Source organism: Drosophila subobscura, chromosome A, assembly GCF_008121235.1.
Source record: "Drosophila subobscura isolate 14011-0131.10 chromosome A, UCBerk_Dsub_1.0, whole genome shotgun sequence".
In the NCBI taxonomy this organism is placed as follows: domain Eukaryota; kingdom Metazoa; phylum Arthropoda; class Insecta; order Diptera; family Drosophilidae; genus Drosophila; species Drosophila subobscura.
This window is the reverse complement of record NC_048530.1, coordinates 16,270,015-16,296,497: the sequence shown is the minus strand read 5'-3', so window position 1 is coordinate 16,296,497 and position 26,483 is coordinate 16,270,015. Positions and strand designations below refer to the sequence as shown.

At 47.4% G+C, this 26,483-nt stretch overlaps 3 protein-coding genes across 7 annotated transcripts; 1 reads left to right on the top strand and 2 right to left on the bottom strand.

Annotated features, from left to right (window-relative positions):
- Positions 1–2,350: 2,350 nt before the first annotated feature.
- Positions 2,351–3,162, bottom strand: LOC117899288 (S-antigen protein-like). 5 transcript variants are annotated; one of them, XM_034809409.1, is made up of 2 exons: positions 2,575–3,162; positions 2,351–2,532 (listed from the first exon to the last, which is right to left on the bottom strand). In XM_034809409.1, exons 1-2 carry the CDS (start codon positions 3,106–3,108, stop codon positions 2,440–2,442), a joined length of 627 nt encoding a protein of 208 aa, XP_034665300.1. In that variant the 5' UTR covers positions 3,109–3,162; the 3' UTR covers positions 2,351–2,439. The 5 variants fall into 5 exon arrangements, with proteins under 5 accessions (XP_034665300.1, XP_034665466.1, XP_034665132.1 ...); XM_034809575.1 differs by having other exon boundaries at positions 2,635–3,162; XM_034809241.1 differs by having other exon boundaries at positions 2,351–2,831; positions 2,862–3,162.
- A 3,203-nt stretch (positions 3,163–6,365) lies between these two features.
- On the bottom strand, positions 6,366–6,662 carry LOC117895981 (putative polyketide hydroxylase). Its single transcript, XM_034803952.1, has one exon. The coding sequence runs from the start codon at positions 6,660–6,662 to the stop codon at positions 6,366–6,368; it is 297 nt and encodes a 98-aa protein (XP_034659843.1).
- Positions 6,663–17,029: 10,367 nt separating this feature from the next.
- Positions 17,030–17,939, top strand: LOC117899205 (leucine-rich repeat extensin-like protein 3). The gene has a single exon (XM_034809114.1). It carries the CDS (start codon positions 17,156–17,158, stop codon positions 17,858–17,860), a length of 705 nt encoding a protein of 234 aa, XP_034665005.1. The 5' UTR covers positions 17,030–17,155; the 3' UTR covers positions 17,861–17,939.
- The last annotated feature ends 8,544 nt before the right edge of the window (positions 17,940–26,483 follow it).

Sequence of the window (26,483 nt, the reverse complement as noted above, 5' to 3'; positions counted from 1 at the left end):
TAAAAATTCACAGCTCAAGCAGAAACATTTTTTAACACTGGCAAAGCCACAAATCCAGCAGCGAAAGTTGCTTCGGTTTGAGGGGTTACAAGTCCTGCAGCGTAGTGTAACATGTGAAAATAATAATTGAAAATGAGTTTGCCAATTTGTGGATATTTTTTGGAGCATTTCAAATGAATGATAAACATCTATTTGGGCGATTTCCGCAAGCTTCTGGCACTTTTCAGTCCTTGCACGTGAGTTCGAGGACAGGAGAACAGGGGGGGGGGGTGGGGGAGCTGTCCCCGAACCCCGAGCTGTCCTATCATTTTCAATTAGCTGCGCCAATTACTCAGTTGGTCAGCTACTTAAGTGCTTGGCTTGGGCGCCTTCCGAGTTGATTTTTAATTTCATTCCCGACACCATTTGCGGCCCCACCCCACCCACTGGGTACTTCATCATTTCATCCCATGGATGGGGAGTCCTGGCGCTGGCACTGGCACTGGCTGGAGCTGACTGACTCCCGGGGCAAAAACAAACTTAACAAACTAAATTCGGCCGAAGGCGTCATTTAACTGCCGCCTACCCACCCCTCCGCTCTCTCTCGCTCTCTGGCAGCTCCTTTAGCTATCCTCGCCGACATTTCAATGCCTTTTTAATCTAGAACAAAAGCAAACTTAATTTGCCACAACATCTGAGATGGCACGGGGCAAAAGGAACAGCCAACAGCACAGGACAGGCTACGGTTGGGCGGGGACGCTGACGGGGGGGAGGAGGACAACAGTCGACGACGTCACTTGACACATAATTTAATTACAACAACACTTTCGGGATGGGTACGACCACGCGCGAGCCACAAAGGAGTGTGGATGGGCATTGCCACTTTGAAGTTAAGCACTCTGCCCCATCAGGCCGCCAGCACTCGTTCGTCCGCCGCTGCCTCTCGCCACTCGCCACTCGTCTCTCGCCTCTCGCCTCTCGCCGCGCACACCGAGAGTGTTGAGCAACAACTTTCGAGCGCAACGCGTCCTGAATTGTAATTAGTGCCCAGAAGCAGGGCAGATCTGGCTAGTTCTGGCAGGGGAAGTGGAGTCGGAGTCGGAGTCGCTTGATTTATGGAGCGCGCGCATTTGTAATTGTTATTACGTGTGAATGCTCCACTCGAAGTTACAGTTACACTTCCAACGTTCAACTCAATTGACTGCCCCCACCCCCCGCACTGCATGTCCTGGCCATAAATTCGTTATCCGTGCTAATTGTTGAAGCGAATGAGGCGTGATTTGATAAGGCGCTGGCACCCACGGAATCACGGTCACCAGTCCAACCCGTTTGACCCATTGACATTGATACTTGACCCGCCTTGAAGCGTTTGCCGCTTTAGCCGATCAATAAACAAGTGCCAGTTCAGTTCCAGTTCTGCTTTCATTTTGGCGAAAAGCAAGCAGTGCAACGCACATGTGCTTGCAAGAGAGACAGACCCTGTTGCGCTCTTAAATATGTTAGAAGGTGCGCTCCAAGCTGAAATTGCACTCTCTTTCGGGGATCAATGCTCTAGCTCCATCCCTTTCTTACGCTTGGTTCTCGCACAGTTAGCAATTTCACCATGGTTTGTTTCTTTGCTTTCTGCGCACGCAGCTTTGTGTGTTTTTGTGTGTTTGTTTTTGCACAGCCTTAATCCCGTTGTTTTACATGCATGCAGCTCTTAAGTGCTCTCGGCTGATGCTCCCCCCACCCCCCTCTCCACTCTTCTGTTTCGTGTTTTCTCTTTTCGGCAGCTTTTCGAGTGCGAATTTCGTCATCGGAAATTGACCAAATACAATTAAATAGAAAACTGTTTCGCCCAATTATGGCAGCAGCGGGCGGCGGTCAGAGGCAGGGCGCACTTAATTCCCAATTAGATGGAAAATGGTTGAATGGAAGCAGCCGAGAAATGCTCCCTCCCCAGCAGCACACAGCTGCAGCTGTTTCGGGCCTCCCGGCTCGGCCTCGGGGCTGTCCATTGTTATCGGTGCTTTGTTTTCGGCCACACAATGAATCGGTAATCGCCTCCGGCTAATTAATGGAATGGGCCAAAGGTGCTTGCATGCATCGTGCAGCGTGCATAGAGATAGAGGTAAGCCCACGCTGACTCCCGGAATTGAATGGGAATCACTTCGCACTTAACTGCCTGGGATCAGGTCAAACAATTTGGCCGAGGGATGCGCCTCCTCAGCAACAGCTCCAGCATCAGCATCAGCTCCAGCATCAGCATCAGCTCCAGCACTTGTTGTTCCATAAGCGGATTATGTTCAATTGGGCAGCCGCACAGCTGCCCCAGCATCGGAATTACACGCACCCAAAGCCCTCGGGCACCAAGCACAACAAAACAATATTCTCGTCAAGCCATACATATATTTATTTATTTACTGGCTTCCCGCACGCCCCCCCAGCAGCAGAAATGTAAGCCAGATCTGAAGCAGGCTAATCGGATCCCGAGCCGCTGGCCTCGGTTGAGGTGGACTCGTCTGTGCTGGACGCCTCTGTGCTGGCAGAGCTTCCCTCTGTGCTGGAGGCCTCTGTGCTTCCCTCTGTGCTGGCGGCGTCTGTGCTGGCGGCGTCTGTGCTGGCGGCGTCGGTGCTGGAGGCGTCTGTGCTGGCGGCGTCTGTGCTGGAGGCCTCTGTGCTGGAGGCGTCTGTGCTTTCCTCTGTACTGGGCGCGTCTGTGCTGGAGGCTTCTGTGCTGGGCGCGTCTGTGCTGTCGGAGCTTGCCTCTGTGGTCGTGCTGCAGTTGCGTGGTGGCCCCCATGGACCGCCTGGACCCCATGGACCACCAGGACCGCCATGACCACCGGGACCGCCATGACCACCGGGACCTCCAGGGCCTCTGGGAGGGCCACCAGCACCTCCGGGGCCTCTGGGAGGACCACCAGCACCTCCGGGGCCTCTAGGCGGACCACCAGGACCTCCTGGGCGACCACCGGGGCCTTGAGGACCACCGGAACCTCCAGGACCTCCACGACCACCCGGTCCGCCAGGACCTCCACGACCACCAGGACCGCCACCAGGTCCTCCTGGACCTCCACGACCAGGTCCTTGAGCGGCGGCCAGAGAGACCACGGCGAAGAGAGCGACTAGAATGAATGTGCGCATTTTGCTATCGGCTTGCGATCAGTTTGTTTTAGTGGAGAGACAACTCCAACTGACCTTAGCACTCCACTAGGGCTCTATATATACAGCGAAAAAAGAAAAGGCTGGCGGGGGGAAGCGAGTCATCGAGTCAGCCACAGGTGTTTCATCCGTGACGTGTGCAGGCTGAGCAAACTAACGTCAATTCGGCGGGGGCTAAGGTAAACCCCACCACACTCTTCACTCTCCACTCCCCACTCCAGCTCCAGCTCCAGTCAATGGCTCTGGCAGCGGCCTTGGGTGGCGTCACATACGTCGCAGATTCCCACGAGCAAACAGCTGTTTTCGGGATGTGTTTGTCTTACATAAGCCAGCGAGAGTCGGGCGGGTCTCAGGTCTGATGGTCCGTCCGGGAATTGGTGTCTTGTGTCCACATCCCTCGCTGGCGCATGCAAAATATTTACCATCGATAGAGATACGTAGATACACCTGCATAATGCACTCGAAGCGTCAGCGGAAATGCTCCAATTTGTTGGTTCAACATCAACAAAGTGGTGCAGCCGCGACTCGTTATCAAATGAATATTCTGGAAAATGTGTGCATGGGCCTTAAGACGAAGATGAAATGATTTTCGCACAAAACAAGTTTCAGTTCATGTTTCGTTAATAGTCGTGACTTTGGTGATGTTTTGGTTGAACTATTGGCAGGCATTTGGTGTTCCTTAGTTTGTTTTTAGTACAATTTCGCTAGTTTTATGCTGTTTACAATGTGCAATACACAGATACATATGTCTACACATATTTACATAAAAAGAAATTAATATTTAATTGCCATTTCGATTATACACTGAATCTAATCACGACTGATAACGAGTTGATGTAATACTTTGCGGTAAAGACAACGAAAATACATATAGAGCAAATTAGCTACGATTTATACATACACATGTACATACGTTCTACATACATATGTATGTATGTACGTACGTACATATGTAGTTTACATTTGCATGCATGTAAATTAAAATCTCAAAACAACTTTTGCTCTTCTCCGCACTTTCTGCTCTCCCCGCTCTACCTTTTATGCCTGGCTGGCTGTGGTGTCTGTGTGTTTGCATTGAAATTTCTCGACTGTCATTTGCAGTTTGTCTATTTGCAGCTCATGCCTTTTCCTCCCAGCCAGGATCTCTATCTTCATCCGTCTTATTCGAACATGTCCACATACATAAATACAAACATTCAATGGAGTTGTTGTTTTTTGGTAATTGTAATAAATTGTCTTGAAGTTTTATTTAAATACGATTCGTATTCGTATTCGTATTTGTTTTGTTTCGCTCCATCAAAATGCGTAATTAAGTTTCGGCCTCTTGCTACTCCTTGCAGTTCGAAAGAGCAGTTCGAAATCGAAAACTTGTTCGAATTGTGCAACCTTGCTGCCTGTTATTGTTTTAATATTTATCAAGTCTTTTGTTAAGCAAAAAATTATAAAATGTGCAAATATTTTTAAATTGTTTCCAACATTTTTACCTTCTTCGATTTGTTCTCAATTTCCCGTTTGAACCATGCAAAAACGCAAGCAGAAAGAAGCCAAATTGTGGGGGGCAGGGCAGTTCACATTTGAAAACTTTAACGATTTTCGCTGCATTTTGGGTAAAATTAAAATGGCCCACACTTTGTTCTCGGCTTATTTGATTTCCGGCCTGGCCCCCATACGGGCAATGGTGCAGTCGAGTCGACGGTAAAGCCAAGACCAACGCAAAAGGAACAAGAAAACAGAACAACAACAAAAGTTTTTATTTGCATTTCTTTGCCATTTCGCTGCAAAACAGAAAGTGAATCGAAAGAAGTCTGCAGGTATGCCATGGCCCGGGCCCAGGGGAGGCGGTCTCCCTGCTCCGACCACCAGCAGCTACAAGGAGCTTGTTTCATCTGGAAAAGCTCAACGGGAAACAGAAAGGAAGGCCAGCCTCGAAAGGGTTGAATACTGTGATACCCTTACGCAAAGTTCGTTCCATGGAATAAATTAATTTTCTGAGATTGGCATAAAAAACAAAAACGAGAGAATTCGCTCCAAGGCGAGAACTCAATCGCAAAGGCAAAAACCAGCCAGCGCGAATTCGCTACAAGGCGAATTCCCATCACAGCAGCAGAGCGCAAAGCAAGAATGAGCGAGAGCGAGATCAGGCAAGAGCGCAAAGCGGATCGTCGAGAGAGCTCTGCAGCTTACCTACAGCTTCTGTTGGCTTTGTTGGTTGGTTGAAGTGAATATATTTACGGACGTGGCTATACCTCCTTGCAGTTGTTTTATTGTTCTCTCGTGAAAATCATGATACTCTCTGCAAGAGCATCAAAATCCAACTCATTTTACACAGATTCTTCTTTTTCTTCGTCATCTTCTGCTGTTTCTCACTCCGCACCACTTCACGCTACTTCAGTCCACCCTTCCCTGCCACCACTTTCTATACATATAAACAATTGAAATGAATTTGTTTCCTGTACACACACCCACACACACACACGCAACAAGAAGAGCAACAAAAAAAAGGGAAAACTTTGCCGACAAACTTTGACTTTGGTTATTGTTACAGTTTAACTTTGTTGCCTTTGCCATGCCTTCTCTTCTTGTTCCTATTTTGATACCCTCTAGTATATGGCTTGCGAGTGCAGATGTGTTCAGCACTTTCGCGGAATATACCAATGTTCATCGTGTGATGTATTAAATATTGGCAATTAAATATTGTTTCATGATTTTTGCTCATTTATTTATAGATTTTAGCCCCAACTCATCTTGAACAACTACTCCTACTTCATACTCGTGCTCCCGAAACTCAAGTTAAAGTGAAAGAGAGGATATCTTCGGTGCTGGACACTTGCCAACTAGCTGCTCAGTTGCTCGCTTTGTTGCTTTTGCACTTGTGCCATGTGCTCTGCTCTGCTCAGCTCGGCTCAGCCCTTGTCGCCGCGACGCACTTGCCGTTATTTCCGCTGTTGCTGTTGTCGCCAATGCCAGAGAGAGTGAGTGCTAGGGTGGGTGGCAGAGGGGCGTGGAAAACGAAACTTTTCAAATAAAATGATTTCTTATTTAGGCATCCGATTTGAGACACGCCTCTTCTGCTGCTTCCCCACACCAGGCACCACCCTTTGAGAGGACTCTTGAGTTTCAGTGCGAAAACCGATACTCTCAGATTTGGAGTGGATATTTTCTGATTTCAATATGTGCGACAAGCTCTTTATTCTGTTTGCTAAAGAATTTGTAGAGCTGTAGATGGGATCTCCTGCCGACTAGGAAGATCCGGAGTCTGGAGCCTCGGAGGCTGCATCATCGGATGGTGGAGCATCGGATGGTGGAGCATCGGATGGGGGTGGAGCCTCCGTAGAATTACCGCTCGGGCCATGACCGGGTGGACCTCCATGACCACCATGTGGTCCTCCAGGACCTCTGGACGGACCGCCAGGACCTCCAGGACCTCCAGGTCCCCCCGGACCACGGCGCGGCCCACCGCGACCACCAGAGGGGGGTCCCTGGGCGGTAGCTACAGCGACCAGGGCCAGCAGAGCAACAAGAATGAAGACGCGCATTTGTTTAGCTGTTTGGTAGACTGAATGAACAATTCCAACTGACACGACCGTCCACTGGCCGCTCCTATTTATACCACTGCTAATTAGCTGGACTTGGGTCCGGCACAGATGTGGCAATCCGTTGATATTTGCTCTGGCCAAACATTGTATTACATTATTGTGGGATGGAAAACATCAAGGCCAATAAATAGTGCAGGGCATTTCCGATTGGGCTCTTGTTTACACAAAAGTTAAGTCAATACGCGGGTGCTACAAAATAGAAGTTTTGCCTAGGTTTAGCTAGGAACTGGAGTCCGCTTAAAGCGTAATCAAATCCATTCAGATCTATCAGATTGAGGCATTAGTCAGACACCTAAAGTATTTCTGGACATCTTCAAGCTGGAACCCAAAACCAGCAGAGAATTTTCTTTCATTCAACTCTTAATGCACTTGCCCGTATTTATTTTGATTTCCTTGAAGGTTTACCCCCAACCCAAAGTCTGAGTCAAAAGTCTGAAGTTGTTTGGCAGAGATTTGCGCGACACAATAACCTTCCACGTGCTGCAGATCCGCAAGCAACGAACTGAGATGGTATCAAAAAATGTCTACACATGATTTCGTTTTATTGCTTTATGACTGTGCTGAATATGTGTCTTGCCTTCGTCTTCGTCTTCGTTTTCGTCTTCGTCTGTGCTTTGGCCCCCGTTAACTCTTATGAATATTTCACAGTGGAAGTACGAGGAACAGCGGAAGATGAAAGTCGCGAAAGAAGCTCAAAGTTTGACATTCAGACGGAAGTTGCCGCTATCCTCCATCACCAAACGTCCCGCGGAGACCAGCTCACACACACATATCCCTTGTCCTACGCCCTTTTCCGCTACTCAACTGCAGGCCGCCCGCTCTTCTCTCAAGTGTAACATTTTTTTCTCCCTTGTGGGATTTATTTTTTTTTGTTTAGTTTAATTTATGAATCTATTAAAATCGTAACAATGCATGTGGGAGCTTGCAGTAGTAGGATTACGTGGCCGAAGGACCTTTCTTACAATAACTTTTGATGATCTGTTTGGCACGGCGCGTGCTGTGAATTGTCAATAAATAAACAATTTTGACGGAGCTTCAAAGTGCACGGATAAAGCCCTGACCCGTGCACTACGAGCCACTTGCCCGCGCGCGCTGCTAAAACCATTTTGTGGCTCTCCACCATGCTGAGAGTGTCTGCCCCCCCCACCACATTCCCTGGTTGTACTGTTATTTCCCTCTGGGTCTGAGCGAAGGTACCGCCGCCCCAACATGTTTTAATATGATAAAGGGGGGGAGGGTGAGGGCGAGAAATCGAGTTAAGCTATTTCCCAGCGAGCTTCAAGCTGTCTGTGCTATCAAAGAGTTGGTTTCATGATATTATTTATTTACCGCTGCATATGCGAAATATTAAAATTTAAATTCTAGGACAGCCACTTTGACACATCGCTTCTGGTTCTAAACGGTACGCAATGGGAGAGAGAACTCACCGCTTCTGTCACTTGCCCCGCAGCTTAATGTCCACGTTAATGGTTGACCCCGGTGGTCCGGGCGGCTCCGTTGATTTGTGGTCACCTGTCGATGGCATCACTCAAATTTTGATTAGCTGAGCATCCATGCGAGCACAACACGCATCGGAATGTTGATATGTTGATGAAGCATTATTGAGTACGAGCACCGAGCTGCTGCGCTAGTTCGAGGTTTGGTCTATTCCATGCGTTCCGCACCGCGCCGTTACGTTTCTCTCCGCTCCGCTCCGCTTCATGTTCGCTCTGTCCCTTTCAGGCCGGACTGTGGCCGGTTTCGATTGCACAATCGGACACACAGTGCATGGTTCCAGTCCTCAGGCAGCTCTCTCTCTCTCTCTCTCTCTCTCTGTCACTGTCCTTCGGCTACAAATTCCGACCCAAATACCGTTATGAGGAGGAGCATGAGCGGAGGATGAGCGCGCTGCGGGACGGCAGGGGACTGACAGGACAGATGGATCCCAAGTTGGTTGAGTGAACGGAACGGAACGGAACGGCACAGGGGCCAGAAAATGTTATTATGCAAAATAATAACAACGCACCGCACTATGAAATTAAATTTTGAATCCCAGCAGTGAGTAAACTTAAAATACAAGTTATTGCAACACCAGGAACCGTTACACATGTGTGTGTCAGTGTGTGTGCGCTCGTGTGTGTGTGTGTTGCCACATGACTGGCTTTGACTCTGACTCTGAGTCGGTGCGGGGGCCATGGCTGCTTCTTTGGTTCTCTGACATTTGCTGCCGTGACACAGCGGTCGGGTATACGGGCCCTGGGAACGCCAGAAAGCGAGAGAACTGAAGAGACAAGGGAAGCACACCGAAACCCGAGCCTGTATCAGCTACCCGTAGAACTGTTATCCCAAAGGGTAACCAAAGAAAATAATAATTCCAATTTAGAGAATTTTCTTACATATTTTTTATAAATGTGAAAAATTCGTTTGACGTTGCCTCGGCATAGAGCATTTCGTCTTCGTTGTGTCTTGAGCGGAAGCTTTCAGCTTTCAGCTGTTTTTCTGCAGCATTTTGCTGGCTGCGTTCATTCCTTTTTCGGTTTGGCTTCCCCGCGCTCGGGCCTGCACTCGTCTCTGCTTTGGCCACGGTTCGTGTGTGTGTGTGTGCAAGTGTGCGGGTGCTTCGGTTTGTGTCTGGGACTGGGACTGAGACTGAGAACATTGCCGTTGCCGTTGCCGTTGCCGTTCCCGTTGCATTTGCCACGTTTCGGCTCGTTTTCTTTTTCGTGGGAGTTGGAAGACAAATTGATTTCATGTCTGAAACTTCTTAAGCGCCTGCAACGGGGGAATCCTTGGCGCCTTCCCACATCCCCACCAGCAGTCCCCCCGGCCATCCCTCCTCTATTCATCTATCCCAGGCCCGGCTAGCGTCTAGTCGTGTGCGGTCGGTGTTTGTGTTTCAAATTTGATATTGTGCACATGAAGCGCAGCCAGATAGATCCACCTACGAGAGCCCGTATTTGCCGGCAGCTCCTTGCCGTTCCTTTTCCTGCTCCTGCTCCTGCTGCTGCTGCTGCCTTTTTGGTTTTTATTTTATTTTTTGTTGTGTCTTGTGCTCTCTGTTAAATTTGTCTAGAAATTGATGCGCTCTGCTCGAAACAATATAGCAAGACAACAGCTCAGTGGCAAAGGCAACATGTTGCAATGGCCAACGCCAGGTTGCATGCTCTTGGCGCATATTTTGCGGCTCCGCTGTCATAGACATGAGAAATAGATGGATACATGTGCATATACATATGTATATATACATATGTATGTATACATATGTAAGGGATATGTATGCATGGCGCAATATTTGCAATTTCGTTTGGTATTCCCACAAGTGTGGCCATAAATTGCCTCTCATAATACGAGGTGCAACTCCGCTCTTTCCCCCATTCCCTCCTGCCACTTTCCTCTCCTCTTGCTATCGATTGCATACGTACGTACGTACGTATATCCTTTATAGTTTTCTCCCGTCTGTAGCCTCTCCCAATCACTTTTGGTGGCCATCAAGGAGTTGACCCAAAGAGGTTTTCTCGGACCAACGGATACGGATTCAGCTCAAGTGGAACAAAGTGGACAAGCAGGGCGAAAGAGCGAAAAGGAAGACACAACAGAGGCAGCACCAGGGATAATCATGTATGGCGGAGTGCAAAGCGAAACTGAGAAGATGAGCAAATTGGCAGTTCATTCGATTGGAACGGATTTTAATATGATCCATCAAGTGGCTGGCTCTACACATTGGAATTCATCATCGAAGCGAAACCAATCGTAATCATTCGTAATCAACTAAATGCTGCCATGGATCCCTCATAGCCTACTCCCGAAACAGATACATTTTTTGCATATTTTCAGGAAGGATTTGGCTAGAGAATAAATAGCACATACAAATAATACATAATCTATATTAAAGGAACTAAAATAGATAATTCCGATTTGGTTCCCAAAGTAACTCCACTTTGATTTGGGAGTGCCCAAAGCGAGTGTACAGTTGCCTCAAGAGGAATACGAAATATTTCCATTCATTTCCGAATATTTCTTCCAACAAGTTTTGCCGGAATTCTTTTTCGATTACAAATAAATGAAATTAAGTAAATATTATATTAGAAATGTTTTGCCTCAGCTGTGTTATCTGTATTTCTGATTTCTCTTTCAGTCTAAACTTCATTTTTCTATAAAGGCAACAGCAAAAGGAAAGTTTGGTCCGAAAAATGTGCACAACAAATTAGAAATCAATTTATTTATTATGCTCCTGTTTATTGACTTAAGAGCCCGAAATGCACCTTAGTTCTATATTCTATATTTTCCATCTTACGTACAGCAGGAGCCGCAATTTGGTTGAGGTTGAACCAAATGGTCATTGGTAATATTCCAAAGCCAATTATCGAATTACTTGTGCAAGTGTCAGAAGTTCTCCTAATAGAATCTCACACGCACACTCCCACATTATTCAATTATGCTGATACATGTGGCACGTACATCTGTGAGATCTCCTGGTGCCACACAAATATTTGCAGCTTCCATAAGTTGAACGTTTCGAAGGCATCAAAACGGTTTATCCACACTAAGTTCAATGCAATCCCTTCGCCCTTTCCCTTGCCGATGTCTTCGCCCCTGTCTGTCGCTGGTAAGTAGTCGAAAAAATAAAACAGAAAGAAACCAGCAAGAGCAACCCATCGAGTGAGGGAATCTGGGAATAGTTTCACCATCGCCCTCCAACCCCCATCCAGCCCTTTTGTTTTCCACTCACAGTGCAGCTCCTGCCGCTGCCCCGATGCAGCGGAGTATGCGTGAAAATCCTGGCAACTTGTTAGCTTATCCGGTGATTACATCGATAATGCTACGTGGTGTTTTAGCTTTCCAGCTACGTGCTGCTTATGCCTGGAGAGTCAAACGAGTGCTGCCCCAGACAGTGGCAAAGATGCGGGCACGGGCACGGGCACTGGTTCCTGGTTGGGGTGTCCTGTGGAATGATACTGTTGCTGTATCCGTTCGACTGTCTCGTTGTGTGTCTGCCCCGCCCCGTCTTGGTGTGTTACTTTTATCCTGGACTAAGCACTCCCCACAGCACTTCACTCTACTATTTCCCTTTGTTTTGCCCTGCAAATGTGGATCGGGTCTGTCGATTGCGGTTATTCGTTTGGCATACAATTAAGCTGTAAATAAATATTTAAGTAAAATATAAAGAATTATATTTGTCAGTTCCACGAGCATCAAATTGACTTCAACTTGCCCAAAGTTAGGGTACAACTCGGCTCGTCCTGGCCCACGGCCTGTGTTGTAACTGTTGTAATTTTTGGCATACAAATGCGCAAACTGCAGCCAGGGTGCGGGGTGCGGGGTGGGGGGTGTGGCATGTGGCAAGTGCAGTTGCTCCTTGCCAACACCCCCCCGCACTTTGTACATTTTATTGCCCTCAGTCGCGTCGAGAGCTGTAAGCAGAGACATTTGTATGGGCAAACATGTATCTAGCAACTCCTAGGGCACTCCCCCCGTACCGCCCGCCCTCCCTTAAGCCATTTCACTAGCTGTTATTCACGCGCTCAATCAATTTTTCATGTTTTTACAACCAGGAAACGGCAGCGAGCAGGACACAGCAGAGCGGTGCCAGAGGCTAGACTCGTGTCTCGGGGTGTTGCTTTTTGCTTGCACTTCTTTCTGCGCTTCTTTCTTGCGCTGCTGCTGCTGCTGCTGCCGTTTCTTGTGGGTCTCTGACACTAATGATATTTCATTGGTTCTGATTTATAGCTTCTCACTTGGAGTTTTTCGCTCTCTCTTTATCTGTGCTTTGCATTGCTAAACAGCAACAATGAGAAAAAGTAACCTGCGATAGCGGCGGCCATGGTAGAATTACTACTAGGTAACGTCGTCAGCTGAGTGCAGGCCCATAAGCTTATTCACCACGCTCTCTCAGCTCTCAGAGAGGCAAGCTATCTCTCTCTAGCAGATAGCAAACGTTTTACGTTCTGCACTCTTCGTTTTTATTGTTTCTGCTGACAGCAAAGAAAAGATGTTCGATAATAAATGAGCTAAATAATGGAGCTAAAATACTTCCATGCAAAGTTTTGGATCGGCACAGCAAACAATATTTTGCAGACATTTTCATTTCTAAAAATAAAAAATACATCCAAAATAAAAAAGTACTTGCATGTTCAGTACTTAATTTCATTGTCTTCCGCTTACGCCTTCATTCGTAAGCAATGAAGAAAAAGAAGAAGAAGACAATGAAAAAATTCGTGCGCTACACAACCTCTTTCGTCGACGTTTGGCAAACGACTGACAAGATTTACCGGCCTCGAATGAGAAGCACTGTGGTGAATCCGTTACCTAGTAGTAATTCTACCATGGCGGCGGCAATGAGCCAATAGGTAACACGAGGCTCAGCATTGGATTAAGCTTATGCTTAAGAGAGCGCTCTCTTAGAATCTCTCTCTCGAAGTGTCTTTTTCTGCCTGCTGCACACTCTCTCCCGATACGTCTTCTTATAACTGTTCCCATGCAGAGCTGCCAGACTGTTCCAATTGCAGTTTTCAAGCGAAATTAAATTGAAAGCGCAAGCAAACAGGTGGCAAAAGAGTTCTGGCTTATGCATGGCAAACATAATGCCTGCCAGATTATCTCTTTGTGTCTCTGTTGACCAACAGACTTTGTGTTCCATGAAAAAAGAAACAATAAAAAAAGGTTATTCAGCGTCACTTAAAATTACCACGCAAATTAAATTAAAAACTTGTGAATAAAAGAAAAACAGGTGAACAAAAAATTGGATGAAGTTTTCCTTATGCTATATTTGTCGACAGCCCCCCGTCCACCGACACATGCCCACAAGGCGCCCAACCCGAGCCCCACATTGCGTGTTTGGACGCGCTTAATGCGGCCAGAGAATTGGTTAGATGAGATGGTCGGGGCGGGCGTCCTATCTCTGGCAAAAGTTACTCCTGCAGAGACGCTTGCTGTGGCTGTGGCTGCGGCTGCGGCAGCGGCTGTGGGGTGCTCTCATCTCGAAGACCGTAATGTTAACGCAATTATTACGCATTTCTTATGATGTAATCAGACGCAGCTTGCTTTTCAAATGAAAATATGCTATCCAGCTCCACTCGCATCCGGATTCAAATACTCATCCGCAGCAGCAGGAGCCGCATCCTTATTCCCATACCACAGCCCGCTGGTACGAGTATCCTGGCTGGAGTCGGGCCTGCGCTTTTTTGCGGCAAAAGTTTTGCCAGGTAGGGCCTGGCAGGGCTGAAAATGAAGCAAAATAAAACTAAATTATGGCAATTGAAAATGAAAAGCGAAAATTAAACGCATAATGAGTCGCAACAGAGGAAAGCGAGAGAGGGCGGGAGAAAGAGGAGGAGGAGTAGGGGAGAGGGAGGCTAAGGGTAGGCTGAGGGTAAAAGCAACAAGCGACGAGGACGAGGACGAGGAGCACTACGACGACCGGGATAACGACAATACAGGATAATACAATAAAGGCCGACAAACAACAAGAAAACTGCCAAATTATGAAGCAAAAGTTGGCGTGAAGCAATCTCAAGAGGAACACAAAGCGCGGGGCGTGTCGGCAGAGGGAAAGCGCATTATCCGAAGCCCTAATGCACTGTACTGTGCCACAATGAACAGAGCGAAGAACAACCAAGTGCCCCACCAAGGAGTCGGTTTGGGTGGGGCCTGGTTTGCCATGAACCTTCATTGTGAACTCTGCCCAGGAACGCCGCTGCTTTTGGCTGCCACTTGAGCAGGTCGCCTGCCAGATGGCTGATGGTTTGAGGTGTGGGTGGAGGGGGAGGCCTTGAGTATGACCGAGGCGTGGTTCGTTAGCTTGAAATGAAACGAAGGAGGCAAAGCCGAGCAAACTCACGTGCCGTAAATCAGTCAAAAGAAATACGCTTGAGAACTGCAAGAAATCTTCAGAGTGCAGGGCGATGAAAATGTCAAGATCACAAGCGAATAAATCCACTCAAGACATTTTGTGGTACTACGTTTACCTAGGCGGCTGCTCCATTGTTCACTTAAAGTATGAAATATACACTTAATATACAATTTAATAATATTTGAATCAAGTATGAAATTTAATAATAAAGCCAAGCACCTGAAGACATTGTCTTCGACACTCTTGTCGCCAGGCAAGCTGCACTCGCATTCACAGACATGTGAACATTTATTCGTACAGACAGATCAGCACACACATACACACACACACACGAGTGAGAGCTGGCCTGCACCGTTTCCATATGCTGCTGCAGCGCTGGGCAAACAAACGGCTCTGTCATTCAAATCTGACACAAGACAAATCGCATTGAGTGGCCTTCCAAATACATTGCATGACTGTGCTCTGCTCTGCTCTCCACTCTCCACTCTCTGCCGCTCTCTTCTGCAACTTGCTCGAGTTCCTTCTTCTGCGAGTGAAATTCGCTACACTCGAGCAATCAATTCACAATTACGGTACTACTGCCAGCCGCTTGCTGCCGCTCCCGCTCCCGCTACCGCTCCCACTTGCTGCCATTCTCATTCCCATTCTCATTCGCATTTTGCATTGCTACTCTGCTCCCCCCCTCCATTCCCGGAATCGCACGAATGCAAAGTTCAATTCAATCTCTCAGTTGTCACTGCCAAACACAACATGCGGAAGGGGTGGGTGTTGCGGACAGAGGCACATCTGTTGCTCCTTTTTTCTCTTTGCATCTTTGCTGTCATGCTCCGGGCGTGCTCCCGAATTCACTTTCGCAAGATTTAGTTTTTGGGTCGCCAAAGGTAACGGTAAGCGAAAACTTTTCGCGTGTGTTTTCTATCGAAGACAAAAGTAAATCGTAGTTTTCGACGAACTTATTTCTTTGGGTTTCTTCAACCCAGTTAGAAAATATTTCCACTATTTATCCCGCCGAATTTGTACAAAGCGAAAACGGAAACGAATGTGAGAACGCGATCGTTGCTGATTTTTGTTGCTAAGCATTTAAATAAGTGCACGCGTGTGTGTGTGTGTGTGCGTGTGTGTGTTTGTAATGGCATTTTCAATGCGAAATCTAATGGAACGTGTTTAAAACAATTTGTCCCCAATATTGAATTACACACATGAGTGCCTTTTGACTTCTTTTGAATGCGAGAGTGCAATGGCTTTGTCACTTGATGATATCCATGCAGAACTTGCAGGAGGACCGTAGAGTGCGGTGTTCACACGTACTGCATCTCCTGGCAACTTCATTGAATAGACAAATACGACGACACGACTACACATGCACACTCGAACCTTGCATGTTCCTAACTTAAGCGGCATCTGTGTCTGTGACTTAAGTTTATTTAGCTGGCAATCAATTTGCATCCTCGAGGCCATGCGGACGTGGCCGCTCTCCGCTAACGGGAAAACTCTCTTCGTGTGTATGTGCAGGTGGATGCACGTTGACTCTTCGTGTTAATAGGGTTGGCATCGGGTGATGGACACAGTTCTGTGATTAACGCTGCACTACCAGGAATACGATACTAATTGATGATCAACATGAGCAGGTGTGTGCTCTAACGAGGAATGCTATAATTTGCATTGTTATTATGATTGCTCGTTGTGTGCAACGCAACGGGACAGAAATATGCATTTTCATGCACATACAAAATGTAAAAAATATGTAAAAAAAATGTACAATTGTGTACTATTTCGAGTTCTGTTCTTCAAGCAATAATTGTACTGTTTGGCGATACAATCGGGAGCCCCAAGAGACAATTACATAACGACCAGAGCGGGTTTGGACGGTAATAAGTGTCTGCAACGCTCAGTCGGCTGCACAGGTGACTGCTACAGCAATTGTTGCCAGTTGCCTGTGCGCGGTGCATAATTTCCTATCATATCTCAAAAGTTGCACAGTGCAAAAAGAGTGATTGTAAAAGTGGCAGAGAAACAACTTTTGGGACTTGGCCGCTTCTGGCGCTTTTTCTGCCATGCCATGTTCCAGCATATTGCAGATTGTAGCTTTGGTCCCACTGTGCCAGTGCGAGTGCAAAGTAGATCTTAAAATGCATCGACCGTTCGCTCTAATGAAAACGTTTCGTTGCCTTTAATATCCATCCATTGACTACGGCAAAAAGTAGCTCAAAAGTAATTGTTGCCACGCACAAAACTTGTTCACAGCCCCACAGTGTTGGTGCTGGACATTTATGTACACTACATAACAGACAGCGAGCAGAATCAAGACTTCATTTTGTTAATAAGAGACCAAAATCACTCACAGAGCAGCGTTGACTCCATCAAGTGGAGTTTCCCCGCGTGGCCTTGTGGGAAATAAAAGTCGAATTTTGTTATCCAGTGTTCCTTGAGCCAGCCATTCAACCCGTCTAACTTGTTGAGATTTGGGCCACTAATCCACCGCTCGGCGCTACGCCCGAAGTCTGCATTGGAGCGCTGATTAGGGACAGTTTTGAGTCAGACGGCGCCAAGTGCGGTACCGAAAGCGGCACTCAAACCAGAACGCCATCGGCTGTCAGTGGGGAATATGCTGCGACAGCTCTGCCCAGTGCTGCTGCTAGTCGCATTGACTGTCGCTCCTGCCAGCAGTCATGCCACGATCGGGGACTCGGAGTTGCGGGACAAGCGCGGCGCCGTCACCATTGACTTGGGCCAGATCCTTCGCAATGTGCTGCTCAAGAGCGCACAGTTCTCCAATGCAAAGGCCGCGCTGGCCCATCCAACGAGACGACCCACCAAAGCAACAACCACAACGACAACAACCACAACGAGTGCACCACCAGTCCAGCCACGAACTCCTCCTCCAGCTCCTCCACGTCAAAGACCAATCTGGCAGCCGCATGGCTACTATTCGCTCGGCTATCTGCCCTTTGACTATGACAACGACTATCCCGATGCCGTGGGCAGAGCACCAGCCGGACGCCCGCCGCAACCCGCGTTTGTGCAAAGGAAACCGGCAGGTCCTGCTCCGCCTGCCCGCTACGAGCCTGATTATGACTATGGTGCAGCGCCGCCGCCGCCGCCTCCACCACCAAAACAAAAGTCTCCCCCGCCACGTCCCCGTCTCCGTGCGCAGCCGCAGCCGCAGCCCCGACAACCGACATTGCCCCAAGCCGGGCTGGGCGATCGCCTGGTCTATCAGTACGCACAACCGAGTGGTAAAATACAACAACTTTTAGCTAATTGCCGAACAATTGGATTCTCTCCAACACTTTGCAGGTACCTACTATAGGCCCAGCGGGCTCGGTGCGCAAGGGGGAACGGTGGAAACGGAATACGCACCGGAGGGGGACGATGGCACAGACGGCACAGACGGCACAGGCGCGGCAGCAACGGTTCAGCACGGAAACTCTGGTGCAGATCCACCCTGGTTTCTAGTCAACTATGCGAACGAGAACGAAGATCTGGCAGACTTCTCCAGGGAATCCAGGGACCCAGCCTCGGGCTACGTGTAAGCGCCGACCTCCTACTGCAGCCTTCGAATGGACAGCAAACAATAGCATTAGCAGCGAGTATTTATGTTTGTGTGTGAGTGTACGTATTTCCATAAGGTGCTGAGTGATTTTATTTTCTTGTAATCGAATATCATTGGGATAAACTAATTGTTTGGATGCTAATAAATACATAAATGTGGTTGTAACTGATGGAAATGTCTCGCTGGAAGCTAAAGTAACGAAATGTCTCGCTGGAAGCTACAGTAACGAAATGTCTCGCTGGAAGCTAAACTAACGAAATGTCTCGCTGGTAGCTACAGTAACGAAATGTCTCGCTGGAAGCTAAAGTAACGAAATGTCTCGCTGGTAGCTACAGTAACGAAATGTCTCGCTGGTAGCTAAAGTAACGAAATGTCTCGCTGGTAGCTAAACTAACGAAATGTCTCGCTGGAAGCTAAACTAACGAAATGTCTCGCTGGAAAGCAAGCAAAAGGGAAGCAGCCTTAGAGCCAGCTTTAGCCACGAATTTCTAAGGAATCGACCGATTATCAAGTGCATTTTGCAGTTGATGTAATTTATTTTTAATATGTGCTTAGCCCTTGCCAGAAACAACCAAGAATCGACCAAAAAGGCCGCCGCTGTGCTCATAAAATGGAAAGAGCTTCCCAAGCGGCGGCCCTGGGCTGCAAACCTCAGCTGAGGCTGAGGCTGATTCTGGGGTCCAAAGCCAGGCCCGGAAACCTAGATTAGAACAGGCACAGGACAGGACAGGACAGAGGCACAGGCACAGGGCGCTGGTCGTGCGCTGCCCACACTGAAGCCCGAATGGCAATGGACCATTGTGTAAACACATGTAAGTCTTGGTCAATTGTTGTTGGTGCAACAACGGGTTGTTGTTGTTGTTGGCATATTGTTGCTGGCGTTGTCTGTCTGGTAAACCAAAATTGTTGCTCGTTTTCCGCATGAATCACTTGCATCATCATCATCAGCATCATCATCATCATCGTTGCCATGGCCATCGTCATCATGGCCCGTTTCGTTGCCAACGTGGTGGCCTGGCCTGGCCTGGGCTGGGCTATATGGGAACCACAACACTGCAAATATGTGTGTGTGTGTGCAGTCACACCCATACACCACACACACACACACACACACACGCTGGCAGGCCAAAGCGTTTGGCTCTGCACTTTGTAAGTAGCTTTTAATATATTTTGCCACAAGCCGTGGGTAAAAAAATCAGAAAATAAAAGCACACACACACAACAAACACACACACAACACACACACACCCACACACACAATAAAAAACAAAACAGCAAAAAAATGCGAATAAAAATAAAAATAAATTCTCTTCGCTGCGCTTTTACAAGCGTGTGTGTGGGTGTGTGTGTGTGTGTGTGTGTGTGTGTTTCAGCAGAAATTGGATTAAAATTAAAATAAAATAAAAGGAGAGAAAAGTACAAAATAAATAAATAAATAAAAGTACAAAAAAAGTCATCCAAAGAGCACGAAAATTAAATGAAATAAAATTGTACAACATAAAATGTGTACAAAGGGTGGGTGAAGCAGGAAGGGAGGGGCAGGAAGGTTGACTGGTGGTGAGTGGGGTGAAGCGCGTTGGGGCGGGGGGGCTTTCGGCTTGCCGACTTTGATTCTTGTTGCAGCAACCTGGACGGACTGCACTTGCCGCATTTCGATGCTACTCGGCGTAGAATTCACCCTCCACAAATATCTATTTACTTTCTATGGCTGCAATAATTCGATTTGATTTTGTAAAATTTAACATTTGCCACTTTGTCGCGGTTTGTCGCTGCAAATTGCGTTTCGTTTATGCCTGTCCATTGTTCGTGAATTGCACCAATCAAGAGTTGCAGCAGTGGGAGCCTGAGAGCGCTTTCGAAACTTTCTTTGCTCCGACTCTAAAAAAGCTTCCTGCTGCCGCATAAGCCACGCTCGGCTGTCCAGCACGCACACTGCGAAGAATGTGTAAATGAAAGCGAAACCGGGCGCAAGAGTCAAACCAATTACGGGACAGACAAGCATTCGATTGGACACCAAACCAACAAACCCCCCACGCCCCTCGCCCCTCGCCCATTCGTCTGCAGCGCCTGTCGGTTCTTTGACACTTTCCATTTGCCTCTCCTCTCGTTTCTCGCAGTGCCAGTGGCTGCGGGAGTGGAAGAGGGAGGGGGTGCGGTCAAAGCAGGGTGCGTATTTTACTGCTTAGCCTAGCACTTTGCACATGAGCATTTTCGACTGTGTCCGTTGAAACTTTCGCTGACGTTTGCAGTGCAAAATTGTTGGGTATTGGTCGTCAGCACAGTGCCAATGCCACATATGCCATATTAACCAATAGCCACAGTGCCCACTCCCAGCCCCCTCTACTCCACCCCCCCTCCGCTACTGACTCGCTAAGCCCTCAATCATGTCAATTACTCGCCAATTGTTGGTGTCTCTTGGCCCAGTGCAAAATGTGTGTGCAGTCGGCTCTCGGGCCCTGACGTCTGCCTTGTTTCGCATGATGGGCATAAATTTTGATTTATGAACAGCCAGAGATACGAATAAATGTACATAGTACACACATATGTACAGTTGTGCATGTACGCATGAGTTCGCTTTATTAATTTGTCATATGTAGCGATGCATAAAGTGAGAAGGGATATCCATGCACATACATACATATGTACATATTTCTGTACATGAATTGCAACATCATTAAGCAAAGGAGTCGGCAGCAGACATCGAACTGCCTGCCTGCCTGCCACATTCGCATGAAATTCCACACACAGTTTAAGTTTTCAATTAATGCGCAAATTATGAATATGTTTTTGTTGCTGTTGCCTCAACTGAGATTTAAATAATAAAAACCGCTGATTGGTCATCGGGGGGCCGCGGTGGCGGCGAACAATTTCGGCCGCTTCCCCCTCCCTGCACTTTGGCAGGTGAAGTCGTAGCCCATAGCCATGCTGATTTATGAGGTTCAACCTCAACCTCACCCGCCCCCCCTCCACCGTTCTCCCGCTCCAATTCTGCGTCTCAGCATTCCGTTTATTCTTTATTCATTGTTTGCCTCCTTTGGCTGCATTAACCTTGGGCCTGATCCGATTCCATTCGCTTCGCCCAGGGATTGCCGCTGGGGCCGTGCCGGTCCGGGCCACCGTTTCGTCCGTTTCGTTTCGATTCGTTTCGATTCGCCTGCGGGGCTACAATTGAAATTATGGATTTTATGTGTCATAAGCTTTTATTGATGCAACAATCAAATATTTATGATGACAATTCCCGCTGACAATGATGGCAATAAAAATGCTTTACTCCCACCCCCTCCCCCGTCGCTCTTTCTCTCTGGCTGAGGGATTTCTCTCGTTCATTTTTTGGCTGTGTGCCGGAAAGGTGAGTTGTGGTACGAGGGGGAGCAGAGCCGAAGAGCACAATTGAAATTCAATTCCGTTTGATAAGTGCCGCTAAGAATTTATATTTATTATCTGTACCTTTTTAGCCGTGAAACGGATGATTCTGCTGGGTCTTCTGTGGGTTCGACTTGACACTCAGATTTTACTTGTTAGAAGTGGTTTAGCTGATTTTTGGTATAATTTAAGCTGATTCGCGGTGTGCGCTGTCAGTCAGGTCAACAGTCTTTATGCAACACAACAGAAACGTTGAGATAGCGAAATCACATGACTAGCACCGCAGACCGAGCCGAGCCCATCGCTTGTGCAAATGTTATTTATGTGGATAAGCCCAGAGAGAGAGAGAGAGAGGGAGAGAGAGCCCGCACCCAAGACCAAGCAGCGACCCGGACATTCAGTTCCCATTCGACCGCTGCCGCATGTCTTGCTGCCGCTGCTGCTGCTCCACCTGCATGCGGGTGGCATTCATCGCCCGCCGGCGGCTCCTCACGGCGAATATCTATGAGTGCATCCATTATCCTTAATACACTTACGTGCACTAATGTGCTCCACATTAACGTGGAGCTGCTTGAACATTTTAGGTTTTCGCTCGCTCCACGTCTATCCGTTCGTCCCTCTGTCTGTCTGTCTGTCTGTCTGTCTTTCTGCTTGTGTGCCTGTCTGTTCCCCTCATATTCAGCGCAGCCACGCCCCTCGCATCCCATTCCAGCAGGAGGAGTGCTGGGGCCACCACATGAGCTCTTTTGTTAGCTAAGAGCCGGGCACGGGGGGTCTCCTGGGCAACACGTTGGATATCCGTTTCGTTTCGTTTCGTTTCCATTCTCCATTCTACGTTTCCTCATTTCCACCCCCTCCCACACTTTCCAGTCTTCATTTGTGCGGCTGGCATGCAATCATGCCTGGGGGCGTATTCGGCATAGTGGGCGTGATTGCCTAAACGCCACGGCGTTTGCATTTTTAAGGCCTCGACCATCTTCTTGGCCTCCTGCTGGGACGGATCCCGTGCAACATTAATTAATGTAAAGCGAAATTGAAACGAATTCGAATCGGAAACTTTGCCCCGCCAGCCATCCCTTTTAGACTTTAGTTCAGAGTCATGGAGTTCATTTCTGGTTAACGCTTAGAAGGCAGAATTATCTTTGCACGACTTCATGGGGGAATTGTGCGAGAAGCTTTCGATGTGGAAGCTTTCGCTGAAGCAGGTAGAACAAAGAGCCGCTTGCGATCCCGAGGCAAAGCGAAAATGGACAAGGGCGAATTCGAGTCGCGCGAGCAGCGCACAAAGCACGAACGGACCACGGCGAATTCAAGTCGCGGCAGCAGAACACAAAGCGACGCAAGCGACGGCGAATTAAGGTGTGAGCGAAAAGGAGATCATCGTGAGAGACGCCGACGGAGTTTCAATTCTTCTTTAATTCGTAGTCCCAAACTCAGCCTGGAATGGATCAGGGCTACATTTGGCAGAGTCCAGGTGGAAAACCCGCTTACCGTGTGTATTTTCTCTATGCTATTTTTTATTTATGGCTAAATGCTTAAACAATTGAAAGCCGGGAGCGAGTGCATGGTGACTCTTTTGGCCTGTTGCAATGGAAAAAGCAGCGGCAAGTAAATAAAAGTAAGTATGGCAAACAACGCAGCAACAAAGCGAAAGCGACGCAGCGAGGAGGTGGCAGAGGAGAGAGAAACGAGTGAACGATGGAGTGAATGGAGGACGGGTCAAATTTTATGCAGGCGCAAATATTTTAAATGTTAACAATAAAACATGTGCACAGTAAATAAATGCATTTGCGAGCGAGCGAGTGTGTTTGTGTGTGCGATGCAAACAGGCTGCAGAAGCAGAAGCAGCAGCAGCAGCAGCGTAAACAGAAAAACAAACAACGAAGCGAGCAAACCATAGGCAGAGTCTAAAAGTATGCAATACTCTCGGTCAGAGGGGCAGGGGGGCGCGCGCTCCACCATCCTCATCCACGACCCCATCGGCAGCCCATCCAACAACATGCAACATTCAGCAAGCGCAACCCGTCGAAAACCCAACCTCCCTCCACCCCCCGCTCCAGCTCACTTGACCCAACGGCCACATTCAAACAAAAACCGCTTAAAACACTTTACTATCGCATTTTGGAATTGTTCAAATATTTTCGCTCTTCTTCTGTCTCTCTGCTGCTGGCTGATTTTTTTCTAGGCATGTTCTCCCTCCCGCTCTCTCTCTCTCTCTGTCTCTGTCTTTCTTGGTCAGGAATACAAACAATTAAAATCCTCAAATATTTGCTTCAGCTGTAAAAAAAGCTCAACAACAAATGTGAACTCTCTTTGTTTTCTCTCTGTGCAAAGAAACAAGCCTAAAGAGTGTGAGTAGAAAAAAAGAGCGGAGCGGGATACGTTAAAGCTGGTCAGCAATTTGTACAGTTGTAAATACAAATTTGTGGAGAGAGAGAGTAAATGTGCATTCTCTTATCTTCTTGATCGCCATCAAACTTCCATTGAATCCGTCTCTCTCGCAGCTTTAAAGCTTTTAGGAATTTACTTGGCATACGCAGCCAAGATCGACAGTTAAAGTTATCATAAGTTAATTTCAGTCAAAAGCTCTGTTAATTGCAAAGGGGAAATATGTACATTTCAGCTGTGGTTGCGTTCCCTTAAAAAGGCCGCAACGAAAACGAGCATTTAATTAAAGGGGCAAAAATAAGTTAATAATAGTCGATGCCTGAGGAATATGGCAAATGTCAGTATCCCAACAAATATGCTGCCATCTTGTTGTAATACAAATCTGTGACTTTTTCCTGTCCGCTGCAGCCTCATTATCCTGACATTTGCATTCAGTGTAACTTGAAGAAACTGAATACCGAAGACCGGCAGCAGCCCATTGGTGTCATTTGATCCTCTTGTCTGCAACTGCATTTTGGGAGCGCCCAACTGGAGTGTGGGAACTTTGATTTACTCACATATGTATGTATGAGTCGTGCGGCTGTCAAAATTGTTGACATGATGGCCGCTGCCCAGCAGGGATATGCCAATGCCAATGTCAATCCCAAATGAAAATGCATTTTTGGGTCTCGAAATTTGAGCTTCCGAGCGGAGAAGCTCCTCCTAATTGGAGTAACTTGAAAACAAAATTTGAGCATGATTTGGAGCGCATCTTCGTGCTGCCATTGTGTGTTATTTAATTAGAATTATATTTAAGTAAATAATTGAGCCCATCGATGTGCAGCATGCCGCCGGCAGTCGGCGGCTGGCACAGCTTCAAGATGCAAGTTGCCAGTTTTCCCTGTGTATCTGACAAGGAAGAGATGCTCGTACTTGTGCGCAGATAAATATAAATAAATACATACACACACATCGCATGTGTGTGTGTGTGTGTGTGTGTGTGCATGGAGCTTGACAGCTTTGCATTTGACGTCGTCACGTGGCCGTGGCTCTGGCTCTGGCTCTGGATCTGGCTCTCCCCTGCTATTCTTTTCCATCTGTACGTCGAGAGGGGGGTGTGGTGTGGGGGGTAGGACATCAAATCATTAGCAGTGCATAAAGCGTGAAACCAGACACAGACATGCAGATGAATTTAAACTATTAGTGTTCGTCGAGAGAGAGAGAGAGAGAGAGAGGAAAGAGTGGAGCTTTGCCTGCTGCTGCGCCTCTCTTTCATCTGCATAATCCACTGCTTGCTCTGCTGCTGCTTGCATGCACTGCTTGTGCATCTTTGTGCGATTTGCAAGGTGCATCCATCGCTGGGCATTGCCTTTGCTTCTGCTCATCTCTATCCACAGTTTTTGTTCCCATTTTGTGTTGCTGTTTCTGTTTCTGTTCTTGTTCTAATTCTGGTTCTGGTTCTGGTTGGTTGACATAACCCTGCACATTGTTATAGACGCAATCTTTGCTTCCTTTGCTCCCTATCCGTATGCCCTTCCCCCCTGCTGCCTGCCTTGGCCTTTATTTGTGTCGTGTGAATATAAAAGATGCAAATGCAAAGATATTCTTTCCATTTTCATTTTTAGGCTGGAAGGAAGTGAGTTCCGGGAGCTGAGTTCTCCGTTGAGTTCTGTGGCGAGTGCCGTCTGCCGTCTGCCGTCTGTAGATGCTGAAACATTGTCACACAATTTTATTCATTCTGCCACAGTGTGTGTCCCTGCTGCTGCTCCTCCTCTGTGGGCCCTGCAACATAAATAACTCTGGTCGAGCTGTGTGCACATTTTGTAGCTGCAACTTCAAGTAAATACAAAATGCTAGTTAGTTCTGGTCGTTGTTTTTGTCAGCCCATCATTTGACCAACACACACACACGCACACACACGCACACACATGCTAAATATTTGCCCGGTTTTTGCATTTGCATTTGCATTTTGTATTTATTCTTTTGCTGCAGCAAATCGAGCTCAAATGCCACTTGTCCCATGCGAATTCCTTGTCCCCCCCTGGGGCCATTCTGTTTATCAATAATCAAGGCACGTCCTGCACTTTGTTTCTGCGTGTTTGGAACAAGTGCAAAAAGTTGCACTTGCCAGCGAGCCATTGCGACGGGCCTATTGGCGGAGCATACTTTTAGGCGATCAATCGGGGCAGCGCGTGGCCGAGCGGCTCCACAGCTCAAAACTCAAGCAACAAATATTGAACACACTCTGGAAAAAGAACTAAAATGCATTTGTGGTAATTTTGCAACTACTGTGCCTCCCATTCAAGTGTTTAATAAATGTTTAATAAAATGCACAATTGGGAATGTTGTGCAAATATGGCGAGCGGTTTGTCCGTTTGACAATTAGCAGCGCAATTATTATAAATATTTTTCTCCATTATCCAAACTAATTAAGGCACAAATGAATGGGCTTTAAAGTGTGCTGCAACTGGAATTGAGTTACTTTTGCCTGACAAGCATCGCGTTTGGGTTTGCCCCTCAATCACAATTGATTCATCATTCACAATTACAATTGTGCACACATTTTTGTGTCGATTGCATTTTCGGAGACAAACAACAATCGAAAGACACAGACACAGACACATTTTGTTGTTCAGCCACTTCAGAACTG

Excerpts from the sequence above, each read along its gene's own strand:
- LOC117899288 (XM_034809241.1), bottom strand. The coding sequence starts at position 3,108 with ATGCGCACATTCATTCTAGTCGCTCTCTTCGCCGTGGTCTCTCTGGCC. Across the intron at positions 2,832-2,861 it reads TCCTCCCAGAGGCCCCGGAG|GTCCCGGTGGTCATGGCGGT; the intron begins GTGCTGGTGGCC and ends GAGGCCCTGGAG.
- LOC117895981 (XM_034803952.1), bottom strand. The coding sequence starts at position 6,662 with ATGCGCGTCTTCATTCTTGTTGCTCTGCTGGCCCTGGTCGCTGTAGCT.
- LOC117899205 (XM_034809114.1), top strand. The coding sequence starts at position 17,156 with ATGCTGCGACAGCTCTGCCCAGTGCTGCTGCTAGTCGCATTGACTGTC.